The sequence below is a fragment of the Cucumis melo genome, chromosome 4, assembly GCF_025177605.1.
Source record: "Cucumis melo cultivar AY chromosome 4, USDA_Cmelo_AY_1.0, whole genome shotgun sequence".
NCBI classification, from domain to species: Eukaryota; Viridiplantae; Streptophyta; class Magnoliopsida; order Cucurbitales; family Cucurbitaceae; genus Cucumis; species Cucumis melo.
In genome coordinates this window covers 28,936,602-28,962,401 of record NC_066860.1, presented here as the reverse complement: position 1 = coordinate 28,962,401, position 25,800 = coordinate 28,936,602, and the positions used below count along the sequence as shown (strand labels likewise).

At 31.9% G+C, this 25,800-nt stretch overlaps 3 protein-coding genes across 3 annotated transcripts; 1 reads left to right on the top strand and 2 right to left on the bottom strand.

The window, feature by feature from the left end:
• Positions 1-39: 39 nt before the first annotated feature.
• Positions 40-2,962, bottom strand: LOC103487019 (AP2-like ethylene-responsive transcription factor At1g16060). The gene is made up of 8 exons (XM_008445205.3): positions 2,727-2,962; positions 2,275-2,357; positions 2,133-2,141; positions 1,938-2,026; positions 1,199-1,272; positions 1,071-1,121; positions 845-921; positions 40-749 (listed from the first exon to the last, which is right to left on the bottom strand). The coding sequence occupies exons 1-8, from the start codon at positions 2,945-2,947 to the stop codon at positions 169-171; spliced, it is 1,185 nt and encodes a 394-aa protein (XP_008443427.2). The 5' UTR covers positions 2,948-2,962; the 3' UTR covers positions 40-168.
• Positions 2,963-9,347: 6,385 nt separating this feature from the next.
• Positions 9,348-16,128, top strand: LOC103487021 (FACT complex subunit SSRP1). The gene is made up of 16 exons (XM_008445209.2): positions 9,348-9,586; positions 10,119-10,304; positions 10,596-10,701; positions 11,243-11,379; positions 11,527-11,610; positions 11,689-11,783; positions 11,913-12,021; positions 12,119-12,205; positions 12,323-12,415; positions 12,995-13,192; positions 13,290-13,435; positions 13,511-13,658; positions 15,080-15,178; positions 15,256-15,435; positions 15,536-15,614; positions 15,726-16,128. Exons 1-16 carry the CDS (start codon positions 9,533-9,535, stop codon positions 15,851-15,853), a joined length of 1,929 nt encoding a protein of 642 aa, XP_008443431.1. The 5' UTR covers positions 9,348-9,532; the 3' UTR covers positions 15,854-16,128.
• Positions 16,129-18,002: 1,874 nt separating this feature from the next.
• Positions 18,003-20,238, bottom strand: LOC103487022 (probable pectate lyase 19). Its single transcript, XM_008445210.3, has 4 exons — positions 19,783-20,238; positions 19,010-19,670; positions 18,682-18,924; positions 18,003-18,596 (listed from the first exon to the last, which is right to left on the bottom strand). Exons 1-4 carry the CDS (start codon positions 19,977-19,979, stop codon positions 18,372-18,374), a joined length of 1,326 nt encoding a protein of 441 aa, XP_008443432.1. The 5' UTR covers positions 19,980-20,238; the 3' UTR covers positions 18,003-18,371.
• Positions 20,239-25,800: the final 5,562 nt, after the last annotated feature.

Below are 25,800 nucleotides of genomic sequence, written 5' to 3'. Positions count from 1 at the left end.
TTCGTTCTAAAACAGATCTGAATAGAGAAAAAAGAGAGAAATGTTGAGTAAGGTTTACTTATGTCCACAAAAGTACAAAGAAAACAGTTCGGCCAATCGAGTTGAGTTCTAACTCCCAATATTAACATGTTCGATACGATGATATTAACAATGACATGAAGCACACGTTCAGGCTGCTTTGAAACGATGAAACGTGCCATTGAAGTATGAATGAAGCTCACTTTCTTGCAGCTCTTTGTTGGAGCTGCAAACCAACGGTACATCTGTAAGTCTATCACAGAAGACATCTTCAAACTCGTCAAATACACTGTCGAGCTGAACTCGAGTCTTCGCTTCATCTCCATTATCAGCTTCATCCACGGAGAGATTCGAGTTGGTCTCAACCAGTTTCTTGAAAAATGATGATCGAAGAAGGAGGTCAAGTGCGGATGCAGAAGAGGATCTGGCATAAGCATTGAGTGGGGTGTTGCAGCTCTCGAGAAGCTCTTGCTTTTGAAGGGAATGAAAGGAATCAATGTCGTAGTGATGGTTTTTGAAGAGTGAAGTTTCATCAGCTGGGATGGAGCTGGAGTTGCAGAGTTCCTTATGAGGGTCTGACGGGAAATGGGATTCGTTAGGGACGGTGGATGGCGGCGGAGGAGGCTTCAGCCAGGCCATGTAATTGCTCCAGTCAAAGTTGGTGACTGCATTAATCCCTCGGTATTCTATGGCAGCCATGTCATAAGCTCGAGCAGCTTCTTCTTGAGTGCCTGTGGTGGAAAATTAAACCAATTTGCGATTGGTATCCATTTTTTTGTTTCTTTTGCCATAGAAAGAGAAAAATAAAGTTTGTAGAATTACTCACTATAAGTTCCAAGATAGAGATATTTGTTCCCATAAACTCTCCCAATTCTTGCTTCCCATCTACCATTATGATGGTGCCTGCATTGATAAAATCAAAATTCACCCAAGTTTCTATCTTGATAATTTCCACTTCTAATTGGTTAAATTTAAGAAAGATCACCAAATAAATAGGAAGAGAAGAAGAAGAAGAGAGAAAACAAAAGAAAAGAAAACAAAAGAAAATCCACCTTGCAACTCCTCTATACTTTGATACACCTCTTGAGAAGCCACTGCTCTTTCTAAAACAAAAACAATATTTATGACAATAAAGAGATAATCAAAGCCAATTAATTAGGATAATTATTTAATTTTTTACCTTCTTAAAGAGGCTAAATACTCCTCCTTTGTCATTGTTTGCATTATCTCGATCTCTTTCTCATACTCTGATATCTACATTAAAAAAATAAAATAAAGTATATATTTTAGGTAATATTAATTAAATTTCTTCATTAGTATGCATTTCTCTCTAAGGATGAGTAATTGTTCAAAATTCAAACTCTTCATCACTTTCTTAATCTCTAAACTAATGCATGTAATAATTTAATTAAACCACACATTTTCATCTGTTGAATTCATTTACACCCCTGGGTCATTAATTATTATAATCTTTTCATTTCATTCTCTATTTAAAAATGAATTCAAAATCTCATCCATACACTTATTCCCCCCTCCCCCAAAATCCAACTAACCTATTAAGAAAAATCATCACTTATTTCTTTGTAGAGAAAAAATAATATAAACATCGAAAAATAATGAGGTGATGATATTAAAACACATGGTTTCAGGGTTTTAATTGATAACACGATATTATTAGTTTGAAAGTTGTAAATGACATACAAAATGTGTAAATAATTTAGAAGTACGTGGTTTGAATATTCCCATCCTTATTATACTCAAAATATAAACAATTCATACATATTCTCAAATTTTAAAATATAATTTTTTTTGTATTTTGAAGTAACCCTAATCTTGGTTGGGCAGCGGTGGAGTAATATTCAAGTTCATTCTCGTAACGAATCGACTTTAAGTTACTTATAATTAACAAGAATACTTACAGGGAAATTAGTGATGGTTGTTACACCCCAGTACTTAAGTGCTGCTAAATCATATGCTCTTGCAGCTGATTCTTCTTCATCATAAGCTCCTATAATACATACATATATACATATAACCAAGCACATAAGAAAATATGCTATTTAATAATACTTGGAATATTAATTTAGTTTGAAGTTAATTCTTTAATTACTCACCAAGATAAACTGTTGGGAGATCAAAAGGGTCATCAAGATGAGATAGAGAAAACAAAATTCAAAGACATTAGATTAGAATTAACCCCATAAGAAAATTAAGTTGCATTGAAGAAATTTGAAAAAATATATATATTGTAATTACCTTGTTTGCCCTTCTTCTTCTGTGTCATATTCCAAGAAAGTTTATCCCATAAATGAGCTTCAAATCGTCCCGTCCATCTATGTCTACCCATTTCACAAAGAATTCACCACCATGAGCACTAACGAAAGCAAATCTTGTTTTTCATTTTTGGAAATTTTATAATCAACAAAAACATATAAAGTTTAGTTATAGAGTGGGAGTTTCTTGTAGTTTTAAACTTAAGTTTTTAGGTTTTTACCTCCTGAAATCTCTTGTGTATTTTCTCATATAAATAATAGCAACTTATGGTTTGGGGAATGAAATTTAGAAAACTTATAAGACATGTTTTTGATAACTTTTTGGATTTTTTTTTTAATTTATGTTTATTTTCCTTAATTACAATTTCTTTACCACATCTTTCATCTAAACTTCATAATCATATTTGAAACGATAGAAATTTATTTATGAATTACCTGCTAACGCCACGAAATCTTGAACTTCGCTTCATAGTGGTGGTGGGAGCTTGATCGGAGTGTTGTTTCGGAGACTGCTGCTTATTAGTTTGATCGGCGGCGGCAGCCGGGTCTCTCCGACGTCGCTTAACACGTCTTATGGGCTGAGTTTGAGCTTCTTCTTCTCTCCAACATATTCTCAGATTATCCTCGTTCTTCAGTACCAAAGCTGCCGCCTCCATTATTGCTAGCTTTTCTTAATTGATCACAACTTTTTAACAAATCACTCACATCAAGTCTGGTTCAATTTCAATATACCCATCTATTTATATATACCATACTATTTTATATATATATATATGTATGTATGTATGTTTGTGTCTTTTTTTTTTCAAAACCTCTCTGTCATCATTCTGTTTTTAAATCAACATTTACTTTTAAGACGAAACTAGAATGATGTTAAGTTAAATATTATAATATCAATCCTTGTTTACTTTCTAAACAAGTTCTTATATGTGTGGTTAAATAATAATAAGTCCATCGTATATTTCTCGAACGTAAGATGGGTTATATTTCTCATATAAGTTAGCATATTCTATTATCATTCTCAAATTTGTTGAACACAATCCAACACTACAAAGTCACAATAGTAATAATAAACATGTCTCAAAAAACATTTGTTACACGCGAGACAGATTTATTAAGGGATCAACGGTCTTTCTCAGTTTTTATATTTTACTATTAACTTTGAGATGTGAGATTACAAGTTAAGGGTTCAAGTTTGGATATTGCAACTATTTTAACAAACTAATTTTTATTTCTAAATATTAATAGTTTTCTTTCTCTAAATATCAAATTAGTTCTTAAATTATCACAAAATATATTTTATTCCAATCATCATTGATTTCTTTTCCAAAATATCAAATATCTTTCAAATTTTCAATAATTTTATTTCTCCAAAAAAAATAGTTTTTATTCCAAATATCAATAATTTTCTTTCTCAAAATATCAAATTTCTTCGTCACAAAATAAAATATATTTCAAACATCTTTAATTTTCTTTCCCAAGTATCAAATATCTTTCCAAATTTCAATAATTTTATTTCTCCAAATATTTTAAATGTCAATTTTATTTGATAAATTTCAATAATGTCATGAAAGAAAGATAATTTATTAATAAGAGAAAAAAAAGCCTAAATAAAATAAAATCCTAACTTATTTTCTAGTCATCATTTTATCTAACAAATATTTAAAAAAAATACAACAAAGTTGGTCATCTAAACTTTCATTCTTTCAACAATATTTCATGAAAAATATATATTTTTTCTTTTTTAATACAATTTTTAAATTCACATTTACATAATATATATTTATTTAATTTTCTACAATAAATATTGTGAATACTTGACAATCGAATGAGAGACCAATAGATGAATGATTGTCTTATAGCTTATATTAAAAAAAAATTATTAGATAAGTTAGATAATAAATTTATCGTGGATCTTAAAACATGAAAACTCATAACGTACAATTATAATATGTATTAAATTAATTGATCTTTGACACTATTAATATTTTTTTAACATTTTTTAATGTGTTTATTATATAATGCTTCTACTATACAAAATTTATGGATCCGTCGTTATCGACACGTATATGATAAAAGTAATAAAATTCGATCGTGCATGAAATAATATACCAAAAACATTCCAACGGTTTTTCAAGCATATATATATATATAAACAAATTTCTTCCTAAGAATTTAAAAAATTGTTCTATATTACCAAAGAAGATAATCGTCTCTATAATTTCTTTCTATTTTTTTCCTAACTGATCAAAATAATGCCATGTTTTCCAATCAATGATACATTGTCAAAACAAAATACAACGCTCATCCATTCATTAAATTACAATTTCAGATCAAACCTTTTCTAAAAAATACATGAACAATTACTCTCGATAACTAATTAAGATGAAATTATATATATATATATATATATATATATATATTTATCTCTAGTATATATGATCATATTAGATCAGTCTACAAAATTGGATAGTAAATTTAAAGAGATAATATTAAAAAATGGAAGTAGAAATGAACTTTGGGATGGAAAGTAAATAAAAAAAGACAAGTGGAAGAAGAGCCAAAAAATTGAATGGGTTGGCTAACAATATTATTTAATATAACTAAGCATTTGAATTAATACACAAATGGTGAGGATTGGTAGTCCAAAAGAGGAGGGGTTGATAATATCAAGGCAATGTTATTAGAAGACAAAATAAACTCTATTGTCCACATTATGTGTGGTTCCATTTTTTAAAAACACCAAGTTTTTCAAGTTTTGTTTTTTCCATTATCAGCCGGTAAAAGTTGGGATTCTGATTAATTTCTTAGCTAAATGTCACCGAAGTGCTTCCAAAAATCACTAAAATTTAAAGCTTTGTATTGTTTTGTTTGGATTTTAATGCTAATTTTAAGTCTCTAATTTTTATTGACTATTTAATGACTTCCTTTTTATAAAGTTTCTCGGTTTTTAATTTTTAGTTTTTTTTTAACATAATTTCCTTTTTCTTCTCGAAGAAAAATGAAATTAAGTTGGTTTTAGAGATAGTGTTTTAGAAAATGATTTTTTTAGTGCTTAATGACTATATATACTCTTCTTAAAATTACTAAAATTGTCTCTAACTGGTCCTTTACGTCACTTTTACTGTACTTCATGCACGTATTATTGTTGACTACACAACTTCAACAACGACCACACCACCAACTTTGGTAGCTCTAGCAGCCACCACCTACAACCAATTCTAACTAGCATATCGATAACCAACTTTGACGACCAAAACTCCGCTACACCATTACCGACCATCTTTGACAACCTCCACCACACCAACTCAAACGATGGCCATCTTAGACAATCAACTCCTCTTGCGGCCATTATTTTAAATTATTAGGTCATACTGTTGTATAGTTGTCCTTTTTACGGTAATTATATATATTATTCAACATTAATATAAACATGGTTATTAATTATGAGTAACAAACCAAACAAACTTTGTAAAATAAAATTAGTTTTAAAAATCACTAGCAAAGCACACACATTTTTTTTTATTTGAAGTAATTTTTGATAAGAAGTGTTTAAATGAAAATAACAATTGAAAAATATTTTCTCTTGGTTACGTCATTAATCCAAAAGATAATCCAATATATATGAATCCACAGATAATTATTATATAAAAAAATAAGGTTGATGGCGATTGAAAGAGTTGTGTTAGTTAGGGAAATGGAATGCGTTTGAATGAAGGAAGATGGTTGGTTGTTTGATCAGTTAGATATATATATTGTATAGTTAGTAGCAGTAGCAGTTAGCAGCAACAGCTAGTGAAGAAGAAGTTAATTAATTACGTAACCTCAAATTTTGGCTGTGTGTTTTCTAGTGAAAATCGCCAATCTTAGGTTTTGTTTGTATTTCCATATGCTTTGGAGAGTAATTATTATATAAGAATATATTATAAGCCAAAAAATTAAAAACAAAACGAAGTACAACCCAGAAAAGAAACCCTATTTTTTGCTCCCCTCTCCACCAACTTCCAAATTATATGCATCTCACGATGTTTCCTAAGACAAATCACCTTCATCCATAGAAATTAATATATGTTTTATATTCTCACTGATCAATTCATTCCCTATTTTGTCATCATCTCTACAAACACATACTTAAGAAATGCGCACTGCACAAATTTTAAAATAATAGTGTAATAGCAATGGTGCACACCAACAACAAATTATTACCTTTTATGCTATATCTTTATTTTTGTTGATGCCAAAAATGCCAAAATTTGAATAACCTAAGAGAGAAAAACATACATAACCTGGCTTTATAATTTGGGAATAAACGTGTTTGTCGTATAGGCTTCTATGCTTTTGGTTAGAAATTATATATGTGAAGCAATTAGGAAAGTAATTCGAGTATTAATTAATCAACAACTTAATTTCATTAGATATTGTAATGGTGTATTTATAGTGAAATTTTGGTATGTACGTTCTTATCCAAGTTTGATCATAATCATATTAGGGTATCTCTCGAGTTTAAATGCATCAAGACATGATCATATTCTTCAATTTTCGAGATTTTGCCCTAGAACGAGTTGAAGGTTGGTTTGTGCTGCTTTTGACCCAAATCATCTTCTATATATTTAAGGCTCAAATAGGTCATGGTATGTAACGTTTCATCAAACAGAGAGGATTGAGCTCAATCTAATTCTTGGTCAAGGCCAAGGCTAAGGAGGTTGGTAATTATTTGAGCTTTCAATCCAAACTATATTCCTCTCATAAATATATAGAAATATATAGCTTGTAGTACATTTCATTCACCAAACGAAAAAGATCAACCTCGACCTCTTCCTTGGCCTCGGCTTCAGTCGATCGGACTTCTTTGGCTAGGCACATTTCACTCTCTTAGCCCAATCGATTCATATCCATTTATTATCTCTTTCTCGTTGGGGTAGCTTTCTCTTTAAAAATCACTCATGATATAAGGATAAAGGGATAAAAAATGAACCCAATGTTTATAAACTATTTTATTTTCTTCAAGAAAACCAGAAGTATAAAGTTTCAAATACTGCACTAAACTATTAAAGCTTAGTTTATTTGGGATATGCATATATAATGTGTTAAGTTTCGATTTAAACAATGTTTTAGATGAACTAGTTTATTTTGGACTTTGTTTTAAGTAGCTTAATTAGTCAAAATTTTGATTTGCATTGTTCATCCTGACTTGTATAATTTTAGAAAGCTAGTTTTAATAGTTTGAATTATATGTGATCTTTAAAAATTTTAATTAGTACTCTAGGTTTAATATCAATTACTTCTTGTGATCTTGTTAAACTTTATTTAAACATTCATATATATATTTTAAATTCTATACTCAAACCTCAAATCCTAATATATTCCTAACTAAAGAAATCCACTAATAGAAGATTTCACAATTTATAATGATTTAACACAAAAATATTTTTAACAATTTCAAAACTTCGAAAATCGATTTACGTACCATTCTTCTCTTGTCAAAATATACCCATGCATGTAATAAATGAAATCATATAATTTAATATAACTGTCGGGAGAAAAATTTTGAGAAACCAAAATTTGTTGCAATCGTAGCAAAAGTTTGTTAAATTTGGGTCAATTAAAATCATAAATATTAATTAATGTGTCAAATTAAAATTTTAAAAAGAAATAAATGACAAAAAAAGAAAAAAAAAAGTCGCATATTATCTCTTCCTTCTAACTATCTTATGGTTTTATTCAATTCAAATGTGATTAAATGTAAACACAATTGATAAATTAGATCGAATGAGAATTTAGCATTAGTATGTCCTACGTCTAAATCCAATCTTTTGGTCTGACGAGTAGCTAGACCCCATATTTTATATCATTCCTGTTTTCATTGTTTTTTATTAAAGTAACGCAGATTAGGAATAAAGCAAGCTCACCGCCACCTCCCCTCCCACTCACAAAGCTAAGTCGAGGAGAACCAAAGTGGAGCCCCAACAAAAGCACCCTCCTCACTCGAAGAAAAAACTAGACGGATAAAAAACATCCCAACTACCACAAACATGACCACTCTAGCAACACGATGAGTGCCACACCATTCACCTCCGTGAATACAAACAGAAAATCAACCATATGGGCCGCAACAGACAACTCCTTAATCTCAACCACAAACTCACTCGTCTTAGAGAGGTCGTCCACTGCACCCAGCCTAAGCACAAAAATAAGGTTGAAATAGTCGGTTTCAACAATCATAGGAATAGGGATAACACCCTTAAACTAAGACAACAAAGACTCGAGCCCTTTGATAATGGCAAAGGCTTCCAAATTCTTAATACATCACTTAGACAAGACGGTCAAACAACCTGTCGATAGGAGAAATCAGAGTCGCATCCCACCCTACCATCATTCGACCAAGAGGTGGAATTTAGATGCCTGAGTCTCCAGGTTCTCTCCTTAAGCAAGGTCAAAACACCACCACTCTTCTCAAACCAAACTCCTCTAAATGTAAGGAGATTATTCTCAACAGAGCATCATGATTTAGGTCACCAAATTTCTACAGTTCCATATATCCCACAACAGGATAGCTACTAATCTTTGGTTTGCTCCCTTGATCACATAAACCACCTCATTTCAGACATTTGACAGGTTCCACAAGTTCCTGAGATCAATCACTCTCTTACAAAACCTGGCTTGCTTACGCACTCTCATTGTTTTTTTTTCCTACAATAAACACAAAGAAAAACTAATAGAGATGAAAAGAATAGTAATCTGCTACATAAAACTAACTAATCCAAGTGGAAAACCATCTCATCAATTTTGGGAACAAACCACAAGAATGATTCTATTAATATGTCACATGTTTGATTTGTCATATTATTAATATGCCATTCGTCCAAATTTGAGTAAAAATAATTACTTTAGATCCAAATAACAAATTTCATATTTTATCGAAAATAGAACCTAATAGACATTTTGTTATATGTATATTAGTGTCGCGATTTACGTTAATTTTTTAAAAGAAACCAAAGGACATTAATCAATTAAATTATGGTGAAGGATGTGATCCAATGAGGGCTAAGCTGAGTAAGGCTAAGATGAATGTAAGAGAAAAAAAGGGTTAGAATGAGTCGGCAAACAGGAGATCAACACCGCTTGGCGCCACGACACTGGGAAGGACTCCCCTTTCATTCTCAAAACCATTAAAAACCCTTTCTTTTCCCTTTCCTATTTTTTCGATTCGTTTCTTTCTCCTCGCTCTCTGGTTTCCGGCAATGGCTGACGGTCAGCTCTACAACAACATCTCTCTCGGCGGTCGTGGAGGCACTGTGAGCTCTCTCTCTCTCTCTCTCTCTCTCTCTCTCTCTCTCTCTTTCTGCCGCTGCTAGCTTACTAGGTTTCTTGGTCGAGTTGGATCCTTGTATTTAGTATGGCCACGGAGATTCCGTTGTGTTTTCAAACCCTAACTTTTAACTCCTCCCAAATTCCATATGAATTTACAATGTGGTATGCGGCGCTTTTGTGTCTTTCCGTACCACTTCGTGGCTCTGCGGAAGGGAGGGGGTGTCAATTACCCAGAATAATTAGTAATTTTCCAGGAATTGGAGCTTTTCCATATCGTGTTATTCTTCTTTGTAAATTTGTATGGGGATGGGGTGTTCTTGAAATTTCCAAATTTCATAAAGTTGATTGGTTTTTATTGTTTCCGAGTGTCGTCTGTAGGGAGGATACTCAAAGAAAAGGGAATGATCTTTAATTGTTACATTTTTTTTTTTTTTTTTTTGCTTTCGTGGGCTTCTGTGAAAGTTTGTAATGATAAAACATAGGTAATTCTCCTTCATGCATTATATTTCAATGCAGAACCCTGGCCAGCTTAAAACAGATCAAAGAGGTATTCAGTGGAAGAAGCAAGGAGGTGGCAAGGCAATTGAGGTGGATAAAGCAGACATTGTTGGTGTAACATGGATGAAGGTTCCAAGGTCGAACCAGTTGGGAATTCGGGTCAAAGATGGGTTGTATTACAAGTTCATTGGATTCCGCGACCAGGTTTCCTGAATTTTTTTAGAATGATGTTGCTTTTATTTTTATTGATTGACTTTAGAATCTGGCTGTGCACCTTATTGTGTTAATTTCTCATTTATTTTGTGTAGTTGTAATTGGCTAAATCATTTTCTTTAGTTCGTGAATAGCTTTTTATGTTGGTCCATCTCACCTGATCACAACAGTAGTTCGAAATGAGATGATTGCAAATTAATATTTGAAGAGTGTCTGTATCTTCTATGAAATAGTTGAAATGTTCTGATTGTGTGTTTTTATTTTTTCTTGGGGTAAATGTAGGACATCAGCAGTTTAACCAAATATTTCCAGAGTAATTGTGGAATAGCACCAGAGGAAAAGCAGCTTTCTGTCAGTGGTCGTAATTGGGGTGAAGTTGATCTGAATGGTAAGCTGTTTTGATGCATTTAGTCTATCACTTGTTGTGTTTGTAGTGTTTTACTTGTCAATATCTTGTTAGCTATCAATGTTGTATCCAAAGAACTCTTACTTTATTTGCATCATTGCATGTGTAAAATTGCAACTTTAGTTCTCTAAGAAGAGACTAGCTGGCTCTTAAAAACCACCAATCTTGGTTCAGGAATTACACCATATTGGCATTGAGCTCTAGCTTAAGATTACTTTTCCTTAATTTTCTTTGTTTCTAGTCTGAGCTGTGATGCAAATCAAATACAGAAGTCATTTCTGTGCAAATTTATTTTTTGAGGTTAATCTTTTCTCTTAAAAGATACACTGCACTGGCATGTGCAATCAAAATTTCATCCGTTATTTTGTAAGATTACCAAGCATTTTGTTCTTTAACTATTCCCCCTCTTTTCTATATTTCTCTCTCCGATATTTGATCCTTCTTGAATTTTTTTTAGCAATGAAATCATGTCTATAGGAAAGGTTTCTTCGTTTAATTATTTTTATTTTTTATTTTTTTGTAGGAAATATGCTTACTTTCTTGGTTGGTTCAAAGCAAGCATTTGAAGTGTCTCTAGCTGATGTAGCCCAAACACAACTTCAAGGGAAGAACGATGTTATGTTGGAGTTCCATGTAGATGATACAACCGGAGCTAATGAGGTCATTCATTTTTTTCTCTTTCTTTTAAATTAGTTTGTGTTAGTTGCTTACCAATTGATGAGCAACATAACACCTAATATCTCGAACTGCAATGATTTTGTTTAGATCACTTGATTGTAATATAATATTTAAACATTATGATCACAGAAAGATTCTCTAATGGAGATAAGTTTTCACATACCAAATACCAATACTCAATTTGTTGGTGATGAAAGTCGCCCTCCTGCTCAGGTAGGATCATTTATCTGCTTGAGCCAAACTATGATGCATATCTTTTTGTGACTTTTTATGAAGTATGGTTTGATTTAGGTTTTCCGTGACAAAATTATGTCTATGGCGGATGTTAGTGCGGGCATTGAGGAAGCTGTGGTCACATTTGAGGGTATTGCTATCCTCACTCCAAGGTAGACATCTGAATGTACACGTTTCTGTTTGATTTACGTAGCTTGCATAGTTCCTTTTGTTTCTTTTAATGCTGCCTACATTTTCTTTCTTTCTTAAGGTATTCTAAAGAGGTGGTTTTTGTTGTATAGGGGTCGGTACAGTGTAGAACTCCACCTTTCATTCCTTCGCCTCCAAGGACAAGCCAATGACTTTAAAATACAATACAGCAGCGTTGTTCGCCTTTTCTTACTTCCAAAGGTTTTTTTCTTGACTTCTATTGACCTTAGATGTTACACTATCTAAACCAGTTAGTAATAAGATTTGAAGTCCTAAGTGCTTTTGATATTTTGTGCAGTCGAATCAGCCACATACTTTCGTGGTTGTAACTTTAGACCCACCAATTCGTAAAGGCCAAACTTTATACCCTCATATTGTTCTGCAGGTATTTGTCACTTCATTTTTTAAGGTTTGATGTAGCCTTTTTTTTGTTTTTTTTCTTTTGATGAATTCTCTTCATTTACTTCTTAGGATCACCTTTTCTTTTGATGCATCTTTGCAGTTTGAAACTGACTATGTGGTTCAAAGCACCCTGCAAATAGGCGATGAACTTCTCAACACAAAGTACAAGGACAAGTTAGAACCTTCTTATAAGGTAGAAACGTGCTTCTCCCTCCAAACAATGGACTTCTTTTATTTTTTTTTGGGAATACCAATGGACTTGTTTTCTAAAAATCTAGGATCACAATTTTACTAGATACGTTGTTTGAAGATGTATTTTGTTTTTTCTTATCGTACAAGACAATTTAGAGTTGATGAGCCATGTACATTTAAAAATATATATATCAAGTTTGATGTATTTGTTTTTGGTTAAATACTCAAGATTTATTATGTTTTTGCACATTAATAATTTTCTATTTGGCAAAAGTCAATAAAAATAAATAAATAAATGTTCTTTGCCCCAGTTGGAATGGTTTTTGAAATTCCATCCACCCCTCACCCAACACACACGCTGGTTTATTTCATTATTTCTTCTATGAAATGCGAATTTTCTTTTAAAATAACAAATAGAAGTTTAAATTCTTCTTTTTCTCATGGCTTACAAGTTGATTATGTTGAACATGTGCTTTGGCACATTCTACGAGTTCATTGATCACATTCATCAATACATAGCAAGGTGTTTTATTATAGACTTCCCTTGTGAATTCTCAGTAAACAGTTGTGTTGATAACAGGGGCTTATTCATGAGGTGTTTACCACCATATTGCGCGGTTTGTCTGGTGCGAAAATTACCAGACCTGGAAAATTCCGCAGCTGTCAAGATGGTTATGCTGTCAAGTCATCTTTGAAAGCTGAAGATGGTGTCTTATATCCACTTGAAAAAAGTTTCTTCTTTCTTCCTAAGCCTCCTACCCTTATTCTTCATGAGGAGGTATAGATTCAATATTGGATCTTGCACATTCCAACATTATTTGATGTTTCAATGTTCAATCCATTGAGTTCCTTACCTTAAAATATTTTTGCAATAGATTGACTATGTTGAATTTGAGAGGCATGCTGCTGGTGGGTCAAATATGCATTACTTTGATCTTCTCATTAGACTGAAAACTGAACAAGAACATCTCTTTAGAAATATTCAGAGGAATGAATACCATAATCTTTTTGACTTTATCAGGTCAGTCTAATTTTTTACTTCATATGTATGGAGGTGGCTTTTATTTCATCTTATCTTATTTATTCATCCCTGCAGTGGGAAGGGTTTGAAGATCATGAACTTGGGAGATGCTCAGGCTAGAGATGGCGTGGCAGCTGTTCTCCAAGAGGATGATGATGATGCTGTTGACCCACATCTTGAGCGCATTAGAAATGAAGCTGGTGGAGATGAGAGTGATGAAGAGGTAAGCTTTTACCTGTTTAGGACTGGCAATTAGGGTTCTTTTTTTATGGTGGTAAACAGTTTTGGCCTACTGTGCATTTTATTTAAGACTAGGAAGCATTAGGATGTTTACTTTGCTGGGTTAATGTCAAGTGGTGGTCGTTAGTTGGGGCAGTATTTTGGCTGAAGTAGCTGTTGAGACCAAGTTGGTTAGCATGTTTCCAGGTTCTAATATTGCTGGTTGTGGTAGAGGAGATTACTAGGAAAAAGTTGTGTAGGAATTGTAGTGGGCGAGGCTTTTGATTCTCGGGCCCAATCAGATTGCAGTTAATTACTTGTCCTGGGCTTGTTTCTTGGGTTTAAACTATAGATGGCTTCATGGATGCATACCATCATAACTGAGAATTTCAGGATGTGATTGATGATATGGAGTACTATTTCAGAAAAATAGTGGGGAATAACATTAGGAATACTAGCCGTGACATGTTTGTATAGAAGATGGTTTGTGTTTGAAAGTTGCTAATAAAGTTTTGAAAGTGTGACTTCCACCAAAAATTATTTGCAATTATGGGTTAATACATAGAACTAGCTGGGTGAATTCAACACCCACTTGAAGGAATGGATGGATGATGGAAAGGGCTTGTTATGTGAATCGGACTCCCACCAATAGTTATTTGTAGTCATGGGAAAGGACGAAAAGGGAAGGCATGGATAGTTTAAGGGTATGGTCAATTATTGAGTGTTCTGTGATCCATCGGCAACTAGGAATACAGTCATATCAGATATTCATTGTTTATTCATGACACATGGTACTTTTGGATGCCCCTGCCTGTGTATGGTGGTTAATTTATAATACTTGTGCCTCTCAAATTCTAGCGTTGCAGACTGGTTAAATGGCCTTTTACTCGGTTGGATTTTGGAAGTTTTGGAAAATCTTTACATCAAAAGTTTTGCATGATTGCCCAACATTTAGTGGTCAATAAAGAATATTGAAATGATATGAGGTATCTGAGGCTCAGTACAGTCTATATATTGAGAGCCATGGGTACTTGTGAATATCCATTCAAATGTAGATGTCACTTGTTGGCTTCTAAAAAAAATTGTCATTTGTTAATAGATTTACCATGGATTACCTTGTATGCAACATAATTTGCGAATTGTTTTGTTGTCTATTTTGTATTGCAACTTTTGCCTATAAGTTTATAAGTGCCTGATAGTTGCATCCTGGCATGTATTCAATGGACAATAGGTAGTACTAATGCTGAAGCTAACGAACTTATTTAGTATTGCAACTTTTGCCTATAGTTTATAAGTGCCTGAATTTGCATCCTGCCATGTATTCAAACATATCATTGTGTTTGAATGAACTTATGTGCGTATATATTTATATTTGCCTTTTGATGTTCATGTCCGGATCCATATAATTTGGTTGCGTTGTTATAGGATTCAGATTTTGTTGCTGACAAGGATGATGGGGGTTCTCCAACTGATGATTCAGGTGGGGATGATTCTGACGGAAGTGCAAGTGGAGGTGAAAAAGAGGTCTGCAATTTTTTTTTAAAACCCTAGAGTTGAAAATACACTTGCATTCTATATGCTCACTGAGCTTCCCTTTTCAGAAACCTGGAAAAAAGGAGGCCAAAAAGGACCCTTCGGCTTCCAAGGCACCTGCCAAGAAGAAATCTAGAGAAGGGGCTGACGATGGTTCAAAGAAGAAAAAACAGAAAAAGAAGAAGGATCCAAATGCACCAAAGAGAGCAATATCTGGTTTCATGTTCTTCTCTAAGATGGAAAGAGAGGTTATTTACTCAAGAAACCTCCCTCTCCCCAACTGTTGTTGGGTGTTTGCCATCGTAGGATTATTTTGATAGTTTGCTTACCTGTATTTCCTCATTGCAGAACATAAAGAAGAGTAATCCTGGAATTTCTTTCACGGAGTTAGGGCGAGTACTTGGAGACAAGTGGAATAAGATGTCGGGTATGTGGCGTTTTAAAATTTTAATTGGATATCTTGTATCAAAGATTCCTATGCCAACGTAAGCTGAGAAACACTTGTATTTTATCTGAGCCTTGATTAATGTACTTGCAGCGGAAGAGAAAGAACCTTATGAATCGAAGGCTCGGGATGACAAAAAACGATACAAGGAAGAAATCAGTGGATATAAGAATACACAGCCAATGAATATAGACTCCGGGAATGAATCTGACAGTGCTTAGATGATCGGATCAATTTCTAGTTCTATTTTGATGCAACTTTATGGGTGAATGGCATATTTACATGTACTAGGTTGTTCTGTTTTGTATTAGAGTATAACATAACCTAGTTCAATTCAGTATTAGGCTGAGGAATCTCAAATGTTGAGCAAGTAGAGGTTCTAGTTATGGCTTCTATGTATGCATTCTTTTTGAAGCAACTGAAAGAGAGATTGAACAGCCTAACTTGGCTTCTCTAAGCTGACACAACCTGGTAAATATTTAGAATCACTTCTTCACATTGAGAAGGTTTTTTTTCTTTCTTTTTTCTTCCTTCTGTGTTTCTCCACATGTAGCTGCAACTCATTATTAAAAGAAAAAAAGGAAAGGAAACAGCAGACGAGGAAGAAGAAAATGTCACAATTGCCAAAGTGGCCCTTTCGCAATTCCCATCAACTAAATATTGGTGTTGCATTTCAACTTTTACCCTTCCCGACATAACTAGCAACCATTAAGGACCTTCCAATGCTCTTTGAGTAAAAAGAAACACATTGTTCTCCATGTAGAAATAAAGGAATTGACACTGAATTCTGTCCCAAGGATTCCCAAGTTTTCAACATGGTGTTTTTAAGAGAACCAATGTCTGGTACAGATGAGTCGATGTTTTGAAGAAGCATCAAAGCTTATTTTGGTTTCACAAAATTCATTCAAAGTTGTCGGTCAATGTTGGTGTTGTCGCCATCTAAATTTTCGTCCAAAAGTAACTAACATAACGTAAGATCAAACAGTACTAAGTAGAAAAAGGTAACCAATGTAACAAAACGTCACTTAAACCTTGAGTAAGAAAAACTACGGAAATGTGCCACTTTCCTTTTTAGAAGTTCATCAATAAAGTATGCAAGTATTTGCTTAACCATTGGGTGCAACAAAGGATATGAAAGCCCCTTGGTAAATTATATATACTATCGATATATCCTCAATGTGATTAGCATAAATTGCTCATGAGCTCAAGATGTTTGTATGCATATAAAACTTGAGCGGGTTCAAGCTCCTTTGCGCATTACATGATCTTGAGCATTATGTTTATGCAATTTTATTTTTTGTTGTATCTTTTTCGATAGAATTTTTTATAGCTAAATAACCACTTGTTTCCTATGCCTTTTTTAATCTTCCACCTTACTAAGAAAAATGTTATGTACATTTAACTTTTTTCTCCCCTAGTTATCTTTTCCTACTAAATCATAACTAAATTAGAGAACATCAAGAAAACAAATAAAAGGTATTCACCAAAGAATGTGTACCGATAAGAGAGACATTCTTTCTTTTATCACCTTTCATGCAATTGATGAATCAAGAAGTTGTAATCTTTTCAATTTGGTTAGATACCTCAAAAAGATCACCGACCCCTCAACTATGGTCATTGCTTTTAACAAACTAAGAATAAAACATCATATGATTTTTAAGAAATTTCATCGAGGAAGGCTAAACATCTTGATGATCAAAAGTTTAAACTTTGAGAGGCCTTAGCTATGAACTCTATCGGCCATATTGGAAAAACCTCTTGATTTGAGTAACCTTTTGAGAACTACACGATGGAAGGCAGCTTATTTCATTATTTAACCTAAAAAGTATTTTGGCACTGAATTTTGACGATTACACAATATTATATTATAACATCCTAAAGCAAATGTATATGAGACAATAAACAACCAAAAGAACAAAGAGAGTAGATTGGCACTAACTCATTGTCATTTTAAGTCTCTTCCGAATTAAAGGTTGAGAGATATGATTCTTGGTAGAATCTTTGAAGATTTTGAGTTTGATTCAAAGGCTTTGATGATGATGGGAAGATTGTCTATCTATTTCGAGTTTGTTTTCGCGAACAACAATATATCATCAACAAAGTATAAATGAGATTATGAAATATTCCCAATAATATCAGATGAGTTATTCAATTATGCGATCATATCATGTTTTTCCTTCTCTTTGTTTTTTTGCAATGGAAACTGTATTTTGTAATCCATTAATTCTTTTTTGTCATGAGCTTCATGTTTCTACACTACATTGATATTTGAGATAGAAACAAATCGATATCCAAAAGGGACAGCCAACTTTTATCAGGATAATGAAAGGACAAAGAACAAAAACATATAAAATGAAAATAGATCAATAATAATAAAAATAAAATATTTTAATAAAAGGAAATGAAATTTGTCTCTTATAACCAAAGCAAAGTGAATGAATAGTACAAGCAACTGATAGAAATGACAAACAACAATAACAAATCGTCTAAATAATTTAAAAAATGAATGAAAATAGATCAGGCCTTCTTCCAGTTGCTTTGTTCATAATCTTCTTCCCTTTGCAGCTGATTGGTTTTCTGAAAGATTCCATTTTTGCAGTTCTCTCATCCTCTACGTTTCTCTTATTCTTCGCCATGATTTTGTGTTTTTTTTTCTTTTTTGGTTGTAAAATAGTGAAATAAATTAAAGTTTGAAAATAAAAATAAAATTTGGTTTGTTGATGGTCTGTTCTGTTCTGTTTAGCATGGGCGACCAACAAAACAGTTGAGTGAGCCAGAGAAGCGAGTAAGCCTTCTAACAAAAGTGCCAGGCTTAGCCTTTATCATGTCGAACCTGCTGTATGGTCTTCGTTTGCTTGGATTCCCGGACTGAATGAAATATGCTCCATTCATCATCAAATCTCCTTCCGATCTCCATGTCCATGTTTTCCATACACTCTCTGGTGCATAGTTTCTATTTGTAATCTGCATGTATACAAACATTATTCGTTAATGAATTTCTTTCTGTCAGGGTATCTATTAGACTGTTTTGGTTTTTTCTTCTTTTTACCTGTCTTGCAGCAGGGTTGGGTGGGGCAATGAAACGGTTTCCTTGACTGATAATGGTGGGATGTTGACTGCCACCAATGGCGTACATGAGCCAGTGAGTGTAATCATTGTTGACGACATGGAAGAAACCCCATCTGCATCTTGGCATTCTCTGCACTAATCCCTTTCCAAAATGGTTGAATGCGACGGTCACTTGCATGATCGAGTCGCCTTGATATGAATCACTTGCACCAAACAGCATCACCTGTGTAATAAAAGGGTGAGTAGAAGTTATGTTTTTGAAAGGTTAAAGAGTATGTGTAATAAGTAATTTGAATCATATAGTTTACATCATTGTGATGAGTGAAATGAGAGTTGGAGATGGTGATGGCAGTAGAGCCTTGGATTGCGTCGATAAGTCCATCTTGGCAATTAGACATGGAGAGATGATCGAGCCAGATGTTGGATGATCCAAAGATGGAGATACCGTCTCCATCACTAACTGTTCTAAGACCGACATGGTTGGCAGTGTCTCGGATCATGCCACCACCAGTCGAGATGACATGGTGGATGCGAAGGCCATGGATGATTACATTCCGAGCGAATTGAATGCTAAGACCAGCACCATAGGCAATGTGAACATTGGAACCACGAGCATCAATTGTCTTGTGGCTAGTCACCATAAGCTCCTTGGACAGCCTAATGATCATGCTACGCGCAAAAATGATCCATAGTGGTCGCTTCTGAAGAGCGCCATATCGAAGGGTTCCAGGCTTAGGATTAACAACATCGTTGTCTGATGGATCAGTCACAACGTAGATACGTCCTTTTTTGCCACCAGTGGTCTTTCTGCCGAAACCAAGCACACACTTGGCAAGTTTCTTACGGTTCTTGGCCCAATTTGGGTCACAACGCCAGCAACGATCAATTGGATTTGTAGCCAAGCAGGGCCCTTTGTATTTCGCTAGGCTCCTCCTAGTACTATTGCTTCCCTCTATCCCCTCCAAAGCTCTACATACAAAACAAAACAAAACAAAACATCAATGTCAATGTCAATATCTCTTAAAAAGTCCATCCAAATGGGAAGTCAGAAATGAAGTAGAAAGATAATATATAAACATACAGATGAACATGTTGATTGAAATGGTCAGTGACATTCATGGGGTCAGGGTGGAAAGCTTCAAGAGAAGCTTGTTTAGCTTCTTCAGCCTTTTGGAGCAAATAGTCATCAAATTCAGCAATACCAGCTCTAAGAGTTGGCATAAGAACAGCCATTGAAACCAAAACCATCAAAAGCTTAATTTTACAACCTGCCACCATTTTTCTTTTTTTGGACGAAGACCCAAGCAAAAATAAAATAGTAAAACGACCTTTCTTATTTTATGTTGTCTTTTTCTTTGAGGTTCTTTCTGAAAAGCAAGCTTTTTGGGCTGGTCAAGGTCTAAGAAAGAACCCCAAATAGGTAAAAACACCTAAGTTTATTCAAGACCTTGCCAGACCAAAATTAAAATGAACCAAACCTTTGTTTTTTTTTTTTTTTTTGTTTTTTTTCCTTTTTCTCTATGCTCTTATTGCTTGCCCTTTTCATTTTCCTCATCAATCCATTATTTATAGTCTCATATTCTCATTTTCTTTTTGGAACAACCACTCATTCTCATGGCTGATTTGTGGGAAGTTTGTTAGTTTTCATGGATTCATCTTTTTTATAGCAAAACTCTGTTGCTTCTTTTAACAGGTCTCTCCTTATGACATTTTCTTTTAATGCAAAAAACTATATATTTCAATTATTTTCCTTTTTTTCCATCTTAATAGAACTTCTTAGGCTCTAATTTATTAATTTGTGATGTCCAAAGGAATCTTCTAACTTAGATGAAAATTTTGATGTTAGAATATAATTTTATGTGGATAACATAATTAATTAAATTATTATTATGTATATATGCTAATATGTCACTGTGTTTCAATTTTTCCAAACATATAGGCTTGTGTGGATAATGGATTAATTATAACTTGTTTTTCATCTTTGCCCATTTCATTAAAGAATCTTTTCCCTCACCTTTTGAGTGGATTATTGAGTTAATATTTCTTTTATTTTCTTTTAACATATATTATTCGTTGTAAATTAAATTTTTTGTATTTAAGATCAATATTTTAAAATTAAAATGTATCGACTTTGGATTGAATTTATTTTATTTTAGTGTTATTCTTTATATATATATATATATATGAATATTTTTATTTACTTACTTAGTAATTTTTTAAAATTGTTCTATTTTGTGTTGCCAATCTTATTCTAAAATAAAATTAGTCAGAGGTATCAAAGTTGAGTGATTGATAAATTTTATATATTTAATAAATATTTTTCAAGAGTTTTAATTATATGAGAGTTCATGTAACAATTAAGATAATTGATTAAATACATATTTATATATCCTTTCACCAATGACTTAATTTCATATAATATAACTAATTATTTGATTCTATGCATATTAGTAATAATGTCAAAAAATTCAAATTAATTTTTATTGTCCCTTGCATGAAACTCTTTTTATTAAAAAAAAAAAAAAGAAAGAAAAAAGAAAACTCTTAAATCTTAAACCTACCACATATTCATTATCTTTAAAATTCTCTTATATATATATATTTGAAATTTCTTTTTCTTTATTTATGTGGAAATGTTTTCATTTTACCTTAAAATTTCTACCATAAGTGGAAGCCTCAATCAAATAAGTGCCAAAGTCCCACAATGCCATGGGACTTGATAAGAAGATTAATTCCTGACTTGAAGCTCTATTTTTTAAATTTTATTCCTTAAAATTTACTTTTTATATATATCATAACGAAATTATTAAAAAGGCTAAAAATAAATAGAGAAATTATAAAAAATGACAAAGTGAGCAAAAACATTTACGCATCAACATCTTTTACTCTTTAATCTTTTGAGAAGAAAAGATTTATACCATTGTCTTCGTCTGAAGCTTTCTTGTATATTTACCAGTGAATTTTTAGTTTTTTTGAAGTTACACAAGATTGTTGAACTAATTACTACATTCTTTTTAATATTTCTAAGAAGTTACTAACATTTTCATTTAACAAGTTTAGATTTAATAAAAGTCTTTTCTCGTTTAAAAGCTCTCTAGGGTTCGACCCGAGTTGGGTAAAAACAATTTATTTTTTGAAAGAGTGGTTTATAGAGTAAGTACTTTACTCTTTCATCCGGATAGATATGTTGCATACTTTTACTTTTCATTGATTCATTTCAATTTGTTACAATTTCTTGTATGTTAGCATTTTACGATCTTATCATTACATGCATTAAAAAATCACTTGTCAAATAATGGCAAGATCAAGTGTTGTGGATTCTTTCTCTCATGAAGTGTAAGTAGTTTTTATTTTTTATTATTATTCTTAAAAAAATCCAAAAATATTGTCTAATAATGAAGTTTGAGTATCGAATCTTAGTACAACTTTGCATCTAAAAAACTATTTAATAAATCAAGCGATTGATTATGTTGCACCTCTAAAATTTAAACATCGCTCAACTTAGTTAAAACATATATGTTTCTTTTTCGCTAAGATGTTGGATAGATTTGAATCCTTTCATCCTCACTCTCTCACTTAGTTGCATTAATCAAACTGTATATATATGTATAAACAATGTGCTCTTTTAAGAATAAATGTCATCTCCCAATATGATCTTGATGAGATTACGAGAAACCCCATGTTGTTTAGACGTTTCTATATAATAGGATAATAAATTTTAGATAGACTATCATCCTGGATTAAAGTAATAATAGTTTTTAAGTTATTTATTAAACCTACGACACTTATCGATTACTAGCACGATCCAATATTATATATGACCCTATATATATGGTCAATAATTATATACATCTTTCATGTTTTGAAGTGATTTTCTTTGGATTTAGAATGAGGTGAAGCAAAAATTGAGATCATGACAACAAGTTACTAATTACATTGATAAAAAGGGATTATAATTTAAGTAACATTCTTTTTCCTTTATATATATGTGGTCAATTAACTTCACAAATTACCAAAGAATCAGCTAAAAAGAATATAATTATGAGGCAAATTTGAAAAGAATAATAGTAATGTACAAAGCCAATCATATAGGAATGTTTAAACATTTTGGGAAAAAGGTTGTTCACATGTTATCACCATTTGTCCCTAAAAAATGTTAAGTTGAATTACACACACAAAAAAAAATTTCTACGTTTCTAAACGAATACCATAAGAGGAGAGGGAAAAGATAACATGACAAGTTAATTAGATTAGTCTAAAATTAGTTATTTGTAAGACAGAATTTAGTTAACACCCATAGACCAAATTACTAGTTACTAAAAATATAAGCTAACCAAACTTAGCTAAATACACACCAATTATTATGTCCTATATTTATTCATGAAATAATATCTATAGATTTTTATCAAATCAAATATAATAAAAATAAAAATAAAAATAAAAAACCAATGAAAATCAAACTTTATGAGAAAGTCATGACTCATTCTTACTTTTCCATTCAAGTTGTTAATTTAATCCATTCATGTCTTCCACTAGAAAATATATTAAACCAAAACTTAATTATATTTATTTTTGATTAATCATAAAAAAAAGAATATTAAAAAAATTTATTTTTCTATTTTTCTAGTATAATAAATTTTGTTTTTAGTAGTTTTGTTGGATGGAATTTAAATACATCGTTAAATTATTCTATTTTGAAAAAAAAAATCTTATTTTTTATGGCTTATTTAATATAATAATTAAAAAATTAATTTTTTTTTTTTAATTCACGATTGGTTTATGCATGTGTGTGCTCAATCTATAAATTTTAAATTAAATGTGCTTCTTTAGTCTTATGTTTGTAAAAATAGACTCTTAAGATATATATTTTTAGGTTTAAAATGTTCTAAGTACTTTTTGTTTGATTTTTTAAATAATAATACGATATGCAAAATTTGAAATGAATAGTTTTTTTTTAGAGCATATGATTTTTTAGAAATTATTCCTTTAATTTAAAATAAAAGTGAAATTATTTGAAAAATTGTTTATACTTAAAAACTCAAAAAATAAAAATGTATGTTTTGAAAACTTAGAGACCAAGTAAATTTATTCTTATAAACACGAGAATTTAAAAAGTACATTTTTAAACCTAAGAGACTAAAGATACATATCTTTCAAAACTTATAAACTAAAAAGTAATTTTTCAAAAAAATATGCTAACAAAGTTGCATAATAAACAACCTCTTTTTTTTCTTCTTTTTCTCCTAATAAAATAAAAGTGATTTGTGAAAACTTGAGATTGTATGAAGGAGGATGACTTTTGCACATATTTTCAAAACAAAATCACTTTATTTGTTTTCCTTTTTAATATTAAAATGAAAAGGGGAAAAAAAAAAAATATCTTTAGTTGATGAGTTTCAAAAGAATTAAAGTATTGAGTGGAAACAAGCTGCAGACAACAACATAAACAAACCCTTCTAAGACAGATACCAAACAGTGTTTCATAAACCACTGGGCAAAGTCACAATCAAAAGATATTCTATGTCACAACATTTTTATAACATAAAGAATTTTGAGATTATACATATTCCTTATAAACAGAGTTAATGTGGAGAATATAATTAATTTCAACAACTAGCTATTTGGCCACTAGGGAAAGAAAAAAAAAATTCTACATCTCACACACACACTAGAAGAAGAGATGGATTGTACACTTCCCATGAAATGGTCTTGACTTTTCTAATGAGTTGGCAATTTCTATTATCAAAAATGAATCATCTCTGATTTAATATAAATAAATAAATAAATAAATAAAAAGGATCTAATTCTAATGAATGAAGAAGGAAAAAAAAAAGGGATCAAATTCCATTTTCTTGAGCTACTTTTCAGACTCTACAAGGTTTCAGCATTATTCTTCTAAAAAGCAGGAAGGTGATGATGATGTCATGCATCAATGGCTTCTGATATCTTTCATCAATATATAATGGCTTCTTGTAATTTTTCAGCTCTTTATAGTAAAGAAAACTATAGCTAGAGACATTAGGTTCTGTATAGCAAAAAATTTGCATCGTCTCAAAAGGAAATTCCTTCTCTCATGACAATTATTCTCATACTTTTGACCATATTTAGGAAAAATTCCATCTTACAACAACTGCATTGAACTCTGCCACTATTTTTGCCATTACTTCACTTGCAATTCAGTTCTTTATTCCTTCTTCCCACTGTTGCAAGATAACCAAAAAAGAAAAGGAATTATCAAAAGCCTAAACACTTGCTGCTTCAGTTTAGATTACCCTATTGATATTGTTAGTGTCACATTTAAGGTATTACTGATATCGTAAATGTCGCATTATTAATGTTTTTAACAGTTTTTTAATACACCAAGGTAAAAGTTAACAATAAGTTATAATAAAAATGTTGCTGTGATATATAATAAAGGTTAATAAATGATTATTGTTGATTGAATTTGCAAGTCACGAAACAAGACACATTTTTCATGAGCTATCTATCCATTTTCTTTGACGGTAGTTTGAAGGACTAAAAATCAGTGGTTTTGACACATTTTTATAGTCACGTGTTTCTTCAGTAAGGAAATGACAAGTCTAAGCATAGAGTTCAAATGAAAGATAGATTGAACTGCAGAAAATGGAGGGGGGGAAAAAAATAATAATGGAAATCCCTTTTTAATGTTGTTTCAAAATGAAGTAAAAGACTAAAGCATGAAGTTATAGAGTTTATCATGTCAGCCTAGCTAGCTAGTTAGATCTCCTTTATTTAAAGAACTGATAAATGTAAATTAAAGCACATGAGCACAAGAATCCTGGAATGTGGAATCTACTTTTACCCTACAGTGACAATAATACCCCCACTTTCCTAACTTAATCACTTCCTGCAATTACATACTATTATCACAACACTTATAATCAATATCTAATCATCACACAAAAAGGTGATCCATAAAATCTATAACAAAATGGCTAATTCTTAATCTTAATTATTAAAAAAAAGATCGTATAGCATATCCAGTTTAATTATCAGTTAATAATTAATTCCTCTCCTATTATAAGATCTCTACATATACTTATTAATATCTTCTATAAATAAGGGAGGCGAAGGTCAT